At 49.2% G+C, this 15252-nt stretch overlaps 1 protein-coding gene across 4 annotated transcripts in view; it reads right to left on the reverse strand.

Moving 5' to 3' along the window:
* Positions 1 to 11383: 11383 nt before the first annotated feature.
* IGSF5 (immunoglobulin superfamily member 5) overlaps positions 11384 to 15252 on the reverse strand; it is a 39582-nt gene continuing 35713 nt past the window's right edge. For all 4 annotated transcript variants that reach the window (XM_025050207.1, XM_015593130.2, XM_015593131.2 and 1 more), the window contains one exon: positions 11384 to 12186. In XM_025050207.1, coding sequence (XP_024905975.1) covers positions 12091 to 12186 — 96 coding nt within the window. In that variant the 3' untranslated portion in view covers positions 11384 to 12090. The remainder of the gene's footprint in view (positions 12187 to 15252) is intronic.

A 15252-nucleotide genomic window follows, 5' to 3' on the forward strand; every position in this document is an offset into this window, starting at 1 on the left:
GTAAGGGTCCCAGAGAAAGGGCATGGCAAGGATACAAACTCTGAGGCAGGAATGAGCTTGGTGCATTTTAGAAATTGCAAGAAGACCATTGTGGTTGGAGCAAAATGAGAGAGAAGGAACGTGGAAGAATTCAAAATCGTAAAGTTACTTGAATGTCGGATGCGTAGGGACTTGTGGGCCATGATAAAAAAAAATCGGATTTTCTCTAAATGTGTTGAGAAGCTTTTAGAGGCTTCAGAGCAGGAGAATGGCTTGACCTGGTGTATACTTTAAAATACCACATTGGCTCTTTTGTGGAGAAGAAGCAATTGAGAGGCCGTTGCCAGCGAGAGATGATGGTGCCTTTGACCAGGTGATAGTGATGGAGATCGTATTCATTTTCTATTGCTGCTGTGAAAAGTTACCACAAACCCAGTGTCTTAAAGCAACAGTAACTTATTACCTTACAGAACTGCAGGTCAGAATTCCAGAACAGTCTCATGATGCTAAAGGCAAGGCGTTGGCAGGGCTGCAGTCCTGCGGGAGCTCTAGGGAAGAACCTGTTTCCTGTTCAGCTGAGTTTTCAAAATTCAGCTCTTTGTGGCTATAGGACCAAGGTCCTTGTTTCCTCGCAGGCTATGAGATGAGAGCTGTTCGTTCCCAGCTTCAAGAGGCTGCCACGCTCCTTGGCTCAGAACTTCTTTTCTTCATCTCCAGAGCTAGCGATAGCCGCTGAGCTCTTCTCTCTCTCCCCACCCCCCTCTCTCTCTACCTCTCTCTCTCTCTCTCTCTCCCCTCTATCTTTCTGCCTTTCTCTTCCCCTAAGAACTCAAGTCATTAGGTCACCCAGATAAACTAGGACAATCTCCTATCTGAGGCCTTTAACCTAATCACATCTGCACAGTCCCTGTTGCCAGGTAAAGTGACAGTCACAGGCTTTGGAGATTAGATCGCAGACATCTTTGGGGGGCCATTATCCTCCCATCCACAGAGGTGGTGAAAATAGGTGGACTCCAGATGTATGTGAAGGATATTTTCAATGATACAATTAAAGATGTGAGGAAGAGAACCAAAGCCACATGACCCGATTTTGGGTGGCGTCGTTTACTGACACGGTGAATTGTGGGCTTGGGAAGCGATCAAGTATCGATATGCTGAGGTGTCTATTCAACGCCCAACTGAGAAGCCAAGTATATTGGATGGAGTTTAGGGGCGAGGTCAAGGATAAATATAAAACTATGAAACCATCTGTTTACACGTGGTTTTTAAAGCCATGGGACAAAGTGAAACGTAAAACCACCTAGGGAGAGATTGTAGATAAAGAATCAAAAACTCAGTCCAGAATGAACCCACATTTAGATGTCACAGGAAAAGGAGAATCCTAAAAAACAAACAAACAAACAAACAAACAAACAAAAACATAGACAGAGAAGTTAGTGAAGTCGGAGGGAAGAGTAAATCTTCATGGAATCCAAAGGAAAGTCTTCAAGGAAGAAACGATTCACTGTACCAAACACCATCAATGAGTCAAGCAAGAGGAAGAATGAAAAGTGTCACTGGAGTTGGCAAGATGGCAGTTGTTGGTGATTTTGGTCCACATGGCCTTAATGTGGAGGATAAAAGCTCAATTGGAATCGGGTGGTGAGATAGTCTGAACTGATTTAGAGCGACCTTTCTGAGGAGTTTTGCTGTTCAGAACAGCACATTGGGTCGGTGCCTGGAGGGGGCTGAGAAGTCCAAGGAGGACAGTGCTGGGGCGTGGGAGGTAACGCAGTGCGTTTGCTGATGGGACTGATCCCGGAGAGAAGGAAAATCACGGCTCAGGGCAGCTCCTGGGACAGCCAGAGGAGGTAGGACCCAGGGCACAATGCGGGGAGGGGGGACGTAGACCCAGCGGGCCCCTCATCACAACAGAGAAGACAATGCCTGAGTCAGACAGAGGCTGATGTTGGGCTGGCAATTCGGTGAAGAAAATACAAGGTAGCTCTCTTCTGACTGTTCAGCAAGATAAAACAAGATCGTGAACTGGGAGCAAATGTTCCCTCCCTTGTCTCCACCCCATCTCCACCTGAGGAGTAGACTTTCCCATCACAGTGAGGGGGGCCTTGGCCTTGCAACTTGGCCAATGGAATGTGACGGAATGCGAGAGGCGAACAGAGCATTAACACCACATGGCCCAGCTGGGCCTGGTCTCTTTGCCACTGCTACAGCCATGAGAAGAATGTACCCCCGGCCACCAGCTGGTACCAGAATAATGAGAGACACATGGACAGAGCAAGCCTGGCTGATCCATAGACTTGTAAGCATGATCACAAATTCTTACTCCTGTATGCCACAGGGATTTTGTACTTGCTTGTTACACGGCAAAAACTGACTGATACAGAAAGGTACCAGCAGTTTTAAGGAGAGAGGAGAAAGTATGAAATAATAATCTCTTAGTGTGAGAGAAAGAATCGAGCGGAGGGGGTCACAGGGCAGCTGGGCAGTGCCGACGAGCTCCATGAGGTCGTGTCGTGAATTCGGAGTGGCGCCGGCCAGCACTGTCAGTGATTGTTCCCACCCCGCTGGCTTGCTGGGAAGCAGGCGTGGAACGGTCAGAACATTTGCTGTAGCCACAGAGAAGTTTTGCCAAGCAAAGTCAAGAGGGGCAAAGGTGGAGAGTGTTTGCGAAGGAGCGATTCTATTTAAAAACCGTAAACTCTAAACTCAGTTAAAAGAAGGAAGAGCTGACCCGAGGGCGTAATGGTCAGTGACAAAGGAGAGTCAATCAACTGTTGGTCCCAGGGTAGACGAAGGGACTCGAGTAAGTGATGATAAGAAGCGGGGAGTCCACTCGGAATTAAAATGTTGGCGGTCCAAGAAATGGCCGAGGAGTAGGCGCTGGAGTAAAGCAGAGAGAAGCTGGCATGTGGGCAGCGAGGGAGCGGAGCGAGAAGCCCAAGGCTGCGGGTGTGAGCTGAGTGTTGAACCGGTGTGAATGCAACAGTGTGGAAACGATGTCAAGCGGTCAGTGTTTATGTCCGTTTGTATTCCAGTGAAGGTAGACATGCGCTTCCAGGGCGCGGAGAGATTCGTTCTTCCTAACTTATAATAACCACGCCCCTTCTCCCACACCCCAATTCTTGCTTCTGGGGCGACGCAATGAGAGCTACGTTAGATATCACTGTACACGTTCTGCGTTTCGCGAATGAAATGTCAGTCGCCGTGGCTGTGTAGGATGGCTTGCACGGCAGACCTCCTCCCCTTCCGAAAAGGGGAAAGAAAACTTATCTCCGGAGTCGGACAGTAGGTAAAGTGGTAAAAACAGTTTATCAGAACGATTGCAATAGAGGAAAAGAGACGTCAGTGTAGAATCAACCTCGACTGTGGACACGGCATGGGCGAGTGGGAATTACAGCCAAGGAGTAGGGTGAGGGGCGGGCATGGAAATTTGCTGAGAGAGAACACCAGGGCTTGGGGGGATTCCTGCTAACCCGAGCTCACCGGATCCCTGCCGAAGACGGGCCACATGATCAGACCTCACCTGGGAATGGTGGAGGTCGAGGGACCCAATCAGATATTGATGGCGATCAGTTACCAAGGGCGGAGAATCCCGGGTAAACTGACTCAGCCGGGTTCTTGCTAAAACTAGATTTTATAAAGAAACGCACAGATGAGCCTGGGAGAAGGTGCAGGAGCCTGACCGCAGTTTGGCCAGGCAAAGAATCTTTGTCACTCACTAGTGTAAATAAATTCTCCTTGGAAAAAATCCTGGGTTCTTACCCTTTGGAATGTAAATCAATCACTTTAAGGGGAAGAGAAGATTCCTCTCTCCAGCTTTGAAACCCAGGGATGCGGGATGTTCCCTGGTCTCATCCCCACCTCGAAAGGCGAACCCTCACGGCGGGGGAGGTGAGTCTCTCGGGGAAATCCCTCAGCATCTGGCCATCGCCTTTCAACTCCCCATTCTTATTCTTTTAGCTCAGTTCCCGAGTTTCAACAAAATGTGCTCAGAAAACTCGAACTAGGCAGACACATAAAAGTATTTTCTATGTTTCCCCAGATAATAAGAATGAACTGAGTGTCCAAACCTTCAATGAACAAGAAGTGACCAGAAGATGAGCTGAGGACTGTGACAAGTCCGTGCGATGTGATGGCTCATTGCATGTGTCAACTTGACTGGGTGCCACAGGGCACCCAGATATTTAACTAAACGTCGTTCTGGGCGTGTCTGTGAAGGTGTTCCTGCATGAGACGACATCGGAATTGCTAGACCGCGTACAGCAGGTCGTGTTCCCAGGGTAGGTGGGCCTCGTCTAACCTGTTGAAGGCCCGACGGGCATGAACAAAAGGCTGAGTAAGGATTCTTTCTCTGGCTCACTGTCTCCGAGCTGGGACATTGGCCTTCTTCTGACCTGAGTCTCAGATTTGGATGGGTTCTTACACAAATTGGCTCTCCTTGTGCTCAGGCCTTGGAACTGAGACTAGAACCACCCCATCGGCCCTCCTGGGTCCCCCACTTGCCAGCTGCAGGCCTAGGACCGCTCAGCCCTCATGATCACGTGAGCCGCTTCCTTACAGTGAGTACGGATGTAAATATAATACATACCTATTACAAGATATATATAAATACATATGTTGCGTATAGGATATGTTATAATATGACAAAATAATATATCCTGCTGGAGGAGATCGCTTCCGTTTCTCTGGAGAATACGGAGCAGTAACATGTAGCGATGGCAGTTACCTCAAAGGGCCAGAATTTGTGAGGAAAGCAGGAAGAAATGGTTGGAAAGAGGCTGCGAGGAACAGAAAGGACTCCCAGCCCACCTGCCAGCCCTGTGCTCCCTGGGGAATGGGAGAGGAGACAGCCGCCACTTCGAAGGGCTGCAGGGCCCGCAGGGGACAGCAGACCTCATTCTGGGAAGCAGGGGAGCTTTCTGAGACGCCATAGAAGGTACGGGGGATTTTGCCGATGACAGACTTGGTTCCAGAGGTCACAGTGGAAGGTTTTGAGTGCTAAGAAAGGGGCGGGGGATCAAGTCTCATTAAGGGCGGGAAAAGGCCACATCTACGAGGCGTGGAGATCTGGTGGAGACCAAGGCACAGAGTGATCGTGTGATTCTGATGGTCTTTTAAGAGAAAATGGATAAACAGCTCGGACGACACCCTCAGGCAGGGAGGCTCTAGGCTGGAAGGTCCCGCCAGGATTGCTGTGTCCTGTGTGCCCCTCCCCCTCAGGTGCTGCAATGTGACGCGTGCCAGAGGGAGGCAGTCCCGCCTGCGGAATTCACCGGGCGTGCACTGGGACAGGGCTGAGGCGACTCTTACCAGGAGACCATCTTCTGGGCAGACTCCGTTCAGGTCACCAGTGACCAACTTCTGCCACCAAGAGAAGGAGAGGTGAATCTCAGCGCTGTGGTTTCACGATGGAAGACAGTTCTTGGACAACCTTCTCTGAAGATAACCTGGCCATTCGAAAACTTTCCGTCAGAAGATCTCCAGCACCCCGTCACCTGCAAATGACGGAAGACGCAGCCCAAGGCTAGGTCCTTGGGGACCCTTCCCACCTTCTTCGTTCCGGGTTCCGCCCGGCCCCTCATCAAGCCTGTGCCTCGCTGCACCTTGCTTGAGCTGCTTGAGCTTCTCTTGGGCTGCGCCCTGACCCTCGGTACCCTCTCTTTCTTTTTTGACTTCTCTCCCTTTAGAACCCTTCCTCCCTCACATGCTGAACCAGTTCACAACCCACCGCCCCCCACATTTGTCCAACCTTCCCTTCACACGCTCTCTCTCTCTCTAACCGCTTGTCCAACGTCACGAAGAGCCCACCTTTGAACGGTGCCTTCTAGAACGTATTCGATGTGCTGTTGGCCACGGTTCCATCTCCGAGTCGTCTTCGGGGTCCCACCCGTGAGCCCCTCTCTTACCGGTACCTCTTTCTAAACGTAAGCAGTCCTCGAAAACCATCTCTTCCAAAGAACTCACTGCTCCTTGACAGTGACAGCAAAGTCTCCCAGCCCCCCGCCCCTAAGTACACACGAAATCTCACTGCCTTCCACTTGGCGATGAGGCGAAGAGCTCACTTTTCAAAATGTTCATTTAAATGTTTTCACGGTTGATGCTACATTTATTTAGTCTCTCACCTCCACAGCCTGTTCTATATTTTAAGTTTTCGAGGAGGCATAAATCACAGCTTTATATTATGGAGCGTCACATTCAGACAGATGTTATTTTTATCCTAATGGTAAAAAATAATCAAATAAAAAAGCCGGCGCTTTCCTGACACACGGCCCCCTGCAGCCACGCTCTGTCGCTGCAATCCGCCATTGGTCTTTGAAGCTCTGTGTGTTTTCCTCACAGCAGATGTAAGTTTTGTGTATGGCGGGTCACGATTGCACCTGCTCACCTTTGCCTTCGAAAAAGAAGCATGGACGATGCAACACACATGTGCCTTACTGTTGAACTGTACACCCGAAACTTACTGGATTTCGTTAACCAACGTCACCATAATAAAAATAAATAGATAAATAGATAGATTAATTAATTAATTTAATTTAAAAAAATTATGCCTCACAAGGGGTCGCTTATTGTGAACGGGCACTCAAGAGAAAAAAATGCGTGTAGAGCACGTCACGCTCGTTAATTCTGAGTCTAGTTACTCCTTTACCTTGCACGTCTGTGACAATGAAAGATCGCTCATCTCACACACACACACACACACACACACACACCGCTTCTTCACTAACTTGTTTCCTTATAATCATCCCAATCAAAGAGCAGCGGCAGAGCCCGCACAGCTTCTCTGCAGTTTCCCGATAAGGCCGCTAGACTCCAAGTCGTCAGCTCTTGGTACCAGAACTGTTTCGACCGCCTCTGAGACTTTCAAGCCCTCCTCTTCTCCTCCACCCACCCCCGATCTTTGCTTGTTTGATCGTGGGGTCAAATAGGAAAAGGGAACAGAGGTGAACCCCACTACAGCAAGCACATCGATCTCATGCGCCTGGTCCCCCCTCCTCCAGCCGCTGTCCGCAGACGTGGCGAGGGTTTGGGGTGAGCGCAGACTCAGTGCAGCCTGCCGCACCCCACCTGAGACAGCCACCGTGGGTCCTTCCTGTCTGCTACTGGGTCTTGTCAGTAGTGGGGAGGGAGAGAAGGAGGAGGTTAATGTCACCAGCCAGTGGGAACAGGGCGGGTGAGCAAGCGCTGCAGCCTCCTGTCCTCCAGGTGGCCTTTCTGGGGGGCCTCCCATACTCCTCACAGGCCCCCCTGCCCCAGTACTGAGCCCTCGTTGGCACAGCAGCCAGCAGCTGGCTCTCTATAGCGTATCGATAATCCCCACACTAACAGTAGGCTCACTCTCCTGCCCTCTAGCTCTGCCTCCTGGAATCACCGTCTTTGGCCGGCAAGGAGACTGGGATTAACCCCCCACCCCCATCAATTCCCGTGTAGCCAGGGAGTTGGGAGGTAACTGAATTTATGAGCCAATTTTAATGTGAACTGACAATTTTGGATCATCTGAAAATTTCTTTACTTCCTCAAAAAGTCATGACCTGTACACTGGCTGTAATGTAGCCCGTCTTTAAGGAATATAAAGTAGGCAGAACTGAGAAGCAAAGATGTTTCTCTCTTTCAAATTTATTAGCTCATATGAAAACCCGCACACAAGTCCACTGGGAGCTTATCACTGCAAAGAGCCTTCAGATTTAAAACGACACTTGGACAAGTCCAATAACTTGACAATTCTCTGTGGACACAGATATTTGAATTTCATACAATTTTCACATCAGGAAATAGTCTTCTTTTGAGTTTTCTCCCAACCACTTAAAAAAGGTAAAACCCATTTTTAATTCGTGGGCCACATAAAAACAAGCAGCAGGCTCGATTTGTTTCCGGGGTTACAGTTTGCTGACCCCTGTCATAGACACAAAACAAATGTCTCTCTCTCCCCTTGCTCTTTATACATACAACTCACACACACAGATACACACACATATCACACACACACACACACTATAATCAATACATTCTGTGAGGAGGCAGGAGGCCTGGGCTCCTTCTTCCATCATCTGCTACTGCCGTGATACATTTCACCAAATCCAATCCAATTTGCACTTTTTGAGAAAAAAAAAACTAATCAACAGTAATTCTTTAAATTAGTTTTTGATTTAGACTATAATTTGCTATTCTTTGACTGTCTCAGACTTTATTAGCCATGAAATTGAAGCATAATATTACCAATTATTCCCAAATTAAGTTACTCTATGAAATATCATACATTTTTAAGTTTTCTGAAAAAAAATATAATCAATACATTCTTACATTCTGTGCTACATTCTCTCCCTTCTCTCCAGACTTTACTGGAATCTTCTAAGTTTTCTACTTTGTCAAGCCAGCATCATCATGAGACCAGGCATGATTTTCTCAGTCTGAAGTCACTGGTTGGGCGATTATTCTCATAAACTTTCCACCAGTCCGAACGTTCAGAATCTCGTATTATTAGAAATAACAGGACGCACCCAATAACAGTGGGAAGACAATTGTGGGGCTGAAGTCGCTTCCAGCTCAGGACCCGGCCAGTTGCCAGGTCCAGGCTGAGAGGTTGGAGCACCTGCTTCGTGAAGGTGGAGAGTACGTCTCCCCCGAGGCCAAAACCCGTGGATGATTCACGGGCTGTGCTGGGTGCGAGTTAAATACTTACCCTCTGCTAGGGAACGTGGCTCCCAATGCCGCAAGAACCACAGACGCCTGCACACACCCAGAGGGCAGCAGCCCTGTCCTAACAGCGGGGTCGTGTCAGATGGGGACAGGCAGGGGTGTGTGGGTGTGTGTGTGTGCGCGCGTGTGTGTACAAAGGTAAGTGCCAGAAGGGACGTTCGGGGTCCACCATCTAGTCCTTTTGTTCTACTAAAGGGTCACCGAAGCTGTGACCTTCTCAAGTTCAAAGCCAGATTCCTTTCCTCTACCTGGTATCCTGGGTCAATGAACTCGTCCTCGAGGAGAGAAAAAGGTGGAACCATCTAGGCAAAATGTCTCCCCCCATGACGCTGCAAATGCGTTCTCCGCTCCTTGGTGTCCGTTTCCTGGATGCTCCTGGCTGGGCATCTTCTGGCTGCCACTCCACACCGAGTTTCAGCCCTCCCGCATCCCATGTGGACGCCGTCAGCGGGCTCCCTGGACCGTCGGCTTGGGTTGGGGTTGGTGAACAAAAGGCATGAGCCAGAGAGTGAGGGGACGGACGGAGAGGGCAGAGTCTTTGTCACTCCACTTCCCTGCCTGCCAGGTTTCCGTGGCTTGGCTGTGTACCTCTACCTGAGGCCGAGCAGCTGCCAGGGACCCTCTCCATTCGGGAGTAGCCACCTCTCTAGCCTGTCCTGTCTACTCCACCTGCGCCCTGAACTCTTTGCCGTCTTGCCTCTCACCTATTTCTCTCATGTCTGGATTTGTCTCGACCTCAGCTGTCCCACAGGATGGCATGTTCTTCCCCAACGACACTGGAAGCACCTAAATGGCAGATTTCACATATTGACACAGCCTCTTCCTTTACGCTCTGCGGCATCTTTCCAGCTGTTGGGCCATCACACTCTGAGGGACTGGCCCTCTTTGCCGTCTTGCCTCTCAACTATTTCTCTCATGTCTGGACTTGTCTCGACCTCAGCTGTCCCACAGGATGGCATGTTCTTCCCCAACGACACTGGAAGCACCTAAATGGCAGATTTCACATATTGACACAGCCTCTTCCTTTACGCTCTGCGGCATCTTTCCAGCTGTTGGGCCATCACACTCTGAGGGACTGGCGACCCAACTCGCATGCCCCTAACAGTTCTCCAAAGTCAAGGCCACACAGAGCAAAGGAAGCACTTCTATCAGGCCCTCCAGTTACCTCCGATGTGTCAGCCTCACCATTCAAGTCCTGCTCCAGGCCAACCAAGGAAGACCCTTGACCTCATGGGGCAGGCTTGGAATCTGACAGAGTCACCAAGGCCGAGAGCCCTGGATGGGCAGGCAGGTGTAGTCTCCCTACTTAGGATTTTATGACACGAGGCTATGAGAGATATTTATTTCTGTAACTCTGCACCCTCATAAGCCAGCCACCAGCAGAGAGTCATGGCTATCTTTCTGAGAAACCGCCGCCACCCCACAATGTTTATGGGGTTGACGTCTCTCTTCTATCCCCCTGAGCCCGCGTCAGCTCTCTGCACCGCAGAGGTGACAAATGAATTCACCACATCAGAAAACACCATTTTCAGTTGAGAGCTGCCTTGGGGTTTGCAGGATTCTGAATACACAGACATAACACTGAGAGAAAACACGGGTTGTGTGTTTGTATAAAAGAGCCCATCCCAGCTGGACACGTCAAGGTTATTTTCAGGTAGTCAGCTCTAGGTCAGCACTGTCCAGTTGAACTGTCTGCAGCCACGAAACTGTAATCTGCACTGCCCGATACGGGAGCCAATAGCCAGTGTGGCTACTGAACACTAGACCCACGGCTAGTGTGACTGAAGAAATGAATCTTACATTTTATTCGATTTCAAATAGTTTAAATATAAATAGCCACGTGTGGCTATGGTATGAGGCGGTGCAGCTCTTGACAGTTGCGTTCATATAACTTATCTACCCCTTGTGAAATAAAGACTGGCCGAGATCGCTTTGAGAAAACTTACTCCCGCAATAAGCTACCATAAACCCTGTTCATGAGTGACACAGGAAAACTTCCCACAGTCCGATCAATGGAAAACATTCTGAGACGGATTCAACAAGCACATACTAAGTTGGAGAAATTTCTATGAAAATCATTTGGCATCGTTTTCCTGAGTTCGAAACTTCAAGTTCCATTATGTTCTACACGCCACGCCTACCCCAACTCCTAAAAGAACCACAGAAATGGGATTCTTATAGCCAGCACGGGGCAAATATTCATCATAATTCAATCTACTGTCCTTCTCAATATTGACCTGTTTGATACCAACATTTACTAAACGCCTACAGAATATCAGACTCTGTAAAGGTTATGAAAGGCATGAATGACACGATGTTTGCCTTGTCCCGGGATCTGGGTTCCGTGGTGGCTGAAGGAGTGAGTGAAGACTGTGAAGTTCGCTCATTGAACAGCTCTGCCCAAAGGTCTCCTGAACCTTGTCTTTCTGCTTGACGATAATTGAAAAATAAAAATAATAATAAATAGAAGAGACTTAAGAGATACAGTAATCAAATGTGATGTATGAACACTGACTGGATCTTAAACCAAAAAACTAACAGGAAAAAAATAACAAGACAATGAGGAAAATTATAATACTGAATCGCTGTTCGATGGTATTAAAGAATTTTTTTCGATTAAAAAGAAAACGAAGAAAATGCTTGATTCCTAAACACTGAGATTCTGTAAACTACCACCTGATTAGCAAAGAATGAAGGGAGGCAATAGGAGTTTTTGGTGTTTTCTCTTTTATTTATTAAAGAACACATTACCCGTCTCCAGTTTTTTCACAGTGTTTGATGTGTGAGGTACGCCCCCTACAAAACATAATCCACAGCTAACTCATCTGAGGACATGACAGTAAGCCCAATAAGGGAGCACATAGAAATGAATATCTTCATGTAAATATCCAATAATGAGATATTTCACCAGGTGTACATCAGCTTTAGAATGTAATCTTATTTTTAACCTACGAGTTCTGATTTTCCAGGCAATTTTAGGTGTTTGGTGGATCCTAATTTTTATCCTGTTTTTTTCACTGTTAGTACGCAATATTGTCCATATATTAAACATACATAAATATAATCTTCATATGATTTAAGATAATAAAACATTTCAAAAGTCATCTAGCGTTTATTAGATTAGCAAGCAGGAGTGTTCGGTGATGAGAAAAATTATCACGATAGATCTGCAGCTTTTACTTAGCAATTTATGAAATGCACTCAAATATTGAAACACAATAAAAGTTCCAGTCTACTTCGAAAGCTGGGAAAATCAATTCCTGCTCTCACTGCAAAATATCCATTCCAGTGGTTCCGACATCACTTCTTCCGGGTAACGGTGACAGAGCTGGAGCCCAGTTTCAGGGTGACGGAGAGGAACACTGACCTCGTCCTGATGTAAGCCATCAGCAGCTTCGAACCTGAGGGACACCTTTGCTATACTAAAGTCTCATTCTTGACCTTCCTGGGACTGACCGTGTGAAAGTGCACCTGGGGCTGGCTTGCTGGGCCCGGCTGGCTGTCACGAGGTCCCTGGAGACAAAGGGAAACAGTTGATTGAATCAGCTGAGATCACTGTCCAAGTCTCACCTGAGGAGAAAGCTCCACTCATCAGAGGAGATAAAAGGAGATGCAGAGAGGAACAATAGTGTCCACACACTTCCTTTGGTTAGATATTCCCAGTAACACGTGCTCTACACACTCCCCAAGTTCAGAGCCTCAAGAGCGATCTGCCTCAAAGAACCAGGATTTATCCGAAGGCAAATTCCTGCAGAGATGCACTGTGTTGTCTTTCCGTTTCCCTATGGACATTCTAGCTTTTGTATGACAATATAAGATATTTCTAACCTTTAGCAACACACATTCCTTCTAAAGGAGAGGGTTACATGGGAGAACCGATCCCACCCATCTCCTTGGGCGGCAGGTGCGCACCAGGAACGCATTCTTTGCCATTCTCGTGCTGAAATGTGATTGCAAACAACCCACTTCCGCCTCCAGATCCATCTCCTTGGGTGGCGGGTGTCGCTGGTGCGCACCAGAAATGCATTCTTTGCCATTCTCGTGCTAAAAATGTGATTGCAAACAACCCACTTCCGCCTCCAGAGGGGCCGAGGCCTGTCTAAGTGTATTGCCCTATGCGTGGGACGTGCTTCCCAAGACGCCAGCTCATATGCCAGGGCACGATGATGACGCGTAACATCTTAAACGATGCAAGCTGGGCCCCACAGATGATTTACCTGGCAGAGGAATGGCAGTAGGTCGGGAGGCTGGAATCACTCTGGGTCCTGATCTTAACTCACTGGCTCCCGATCGCTCAGACCCGGACCGCTGAAGGGATGCCCCTCAGCAACGCGCTGTAAGAATCTGCATCTGCTGAGACTACGCCTGACCTTTTGCTGTTGTCATCTGCCTTTTGTTTGCACTGCCGGGTTGCCCAAACGCACTGCTGTTTTCTAAATTTATCAAGAGTTTATTTATGTTGGTCTCGATAGGGGAGTGACTGATGGAGAAGGCTTGATGCAGGTTTCAAGTTGTTCATATGCTCATCTCCCAAAACTGACAGACTCGGGAGAAAAAGAGACAGAGTCGCCTAAAATAACCAGAAAAATGGATGTACAGTGAACTGAGGCCTGTACGGAAGGGAGGAGGAAAGGGATTGCCTGTTTTAAATATTCATCGAGATACAAAACATTTGCAAACCCCAAAGCTGACCCCTCCTTAGATTGTATCTGAGCGGGAGACCTTGAAGGAACCTAAGTGCCCGAGACCACAGATTGACACGGAAGGACTTACATCTCTTCAATGACCCAAAACCTGACGTTATTTTTATGTCGCACATTCATCTACACTGGTCTAATGATATCTCTTGTCACCACTGGCTTGGGATCATCAGCTTCCGTGACTGCTGCACGTGCCTTGTCTCCACAGACAGGACACATGTCACGCCCAGCTAGCTCCACGGGATGAGGACTGGGAAGCGTCTTTGCTGCAGGCTGACCTGCAGCTTGCGATCTCTCAGTTTGATCCACAGGCTTTTCAGAACCCAATCCTAATATAGATTTTTTGCAAAGCAGTGCAATCTGCAGTCAGCAACCCTGACCTCTAACAAGCCAGCTTCTCGGGCAGGCATCGGGGTCGGCGCCTCTGGGCCCACGAGGCCCATGCGCATGGAAACCCCCACAGCAGCAGTGCAGGGGGCAAAGTGGCAAAGGGGAGTCCCACAGAGGCACGCCAGGATGGAAGGACAGAGAGAGAGGCTCTGAAAGCTGTTGGGACACTTGAGGGAGCAAGACTCACGGCAGAACGGAGAGAGGGTGAGGGAGGAGAGAGCGCAAATGGCACTATCCCTGGACCGTGGCCTAGTGCGCCCTGAGAGGTCCTCATCGGCCTGCACAGCAAGATGGCGGCCACGTAGACCGGGGCCGAAGGCCTGGCCTTGGGAAGTTCCACAAGGTACCTCCAGGCTAAGGGCCGCCCCAACCTGCTCCTACAGGCTGTGGCTTGGCCACCTGGTGGCTCTCAAGTGGCCATTGACTACGTACAGGACTATGTCCTCCTTGGGCCAAGGGCACCAAAGGGAGCCACCACGCTCCAAGGCCTGACCGTCCCTTTACGTCCGTCTCATCGTCTTTTCTGTGAGCAGTTCACGGGAAGCACAGCCCACGGTCCAGACGGGTGACCTGCAGCCACTGCCTGGCCCGTACCTACAAAGTCGCCCTTTCGTTAGTGATCAAAGACGGACGTCTTCAGGACTGTCCTTGTCCTGAGTCCTCCACTATAAGTAGAAAACTCCAGCTGTTTGAAAACTCTCTGTCGGTGTCTAGCCGGGCAAAATAGTTCATCTCCCGAGCATCCTATTTGTCCGTCATGCTCCGGACTGAGATACACAAACACTCAAGACGCACAGACGTGTGTTCCCGGCCCCCAGGGCCCAGCACCCCGCGGCTACTGTTCTTTTTCCGCCAATAGATTATTTAGCTGGTTAGATGTTTAAGTAGTAGGAACGTCCTAAATTTTTCTCCCTGCGTGTTTTCAAAGCAACACTTCACACTTACGAAGCAGTTGCTCAGAGCTCTGAAACGTCATTCTCCCTTCCTATATCCAAACGCATCTCGAGTTCCCCTTCCTCCTCATTTGTACTTCAAGGGGATTTACCTGACACGACCTTCTTCTGAATCTGCCCACCTGCCCCGCACCCGAGACCTGAGCGCTTGGCCCGTCTAGTGGAAAGATGAGCCACCGAAACGGGTGGCCACAGACAAGCCATGGACGTAATGGTTAGCGTTAAATGTGTCCTTTGGTGGCCATGCTTGGCGCTGGGTGAGAAAGAGCCCCTTCACCAGCCCGAGACCCCCACTCGGGTCCAGTTACGGGTGGGGGGTGGGGACAGGCAACATTCACAGCCTGATGATGACTCCATCCCCCAGCCACCTCTCCCTCAAGGCCCTTCGAAAGGGACCCTGTTGCATCTCTGTGAGCCATCCTCCCAGGACCAGAGTCAGCGCAGCGGAAGATACCTCTGCAGGGAGCAGCCTTGATGGGAGGATCTACCTCTCCGCGGTCCCGATGCCCAGCCTGAGGATGCAGCTGGAGCTCGTG

The sequence above is a fragment of the Pteropus alecto genome, unplaced genomic scaffold (genome assembly GCF_000325575.1).
Source record: "Pteropus alecto unplaced genomic scaffold, ASM32557v1 scaffold97, whole genome shotgun sequence".
Lineage (NCBI taxonomy): Eukaryota > Metazoa > Chordata > Mammalia > Chiroptera > Pteropodidae > Pteropus > Pteropus alecto.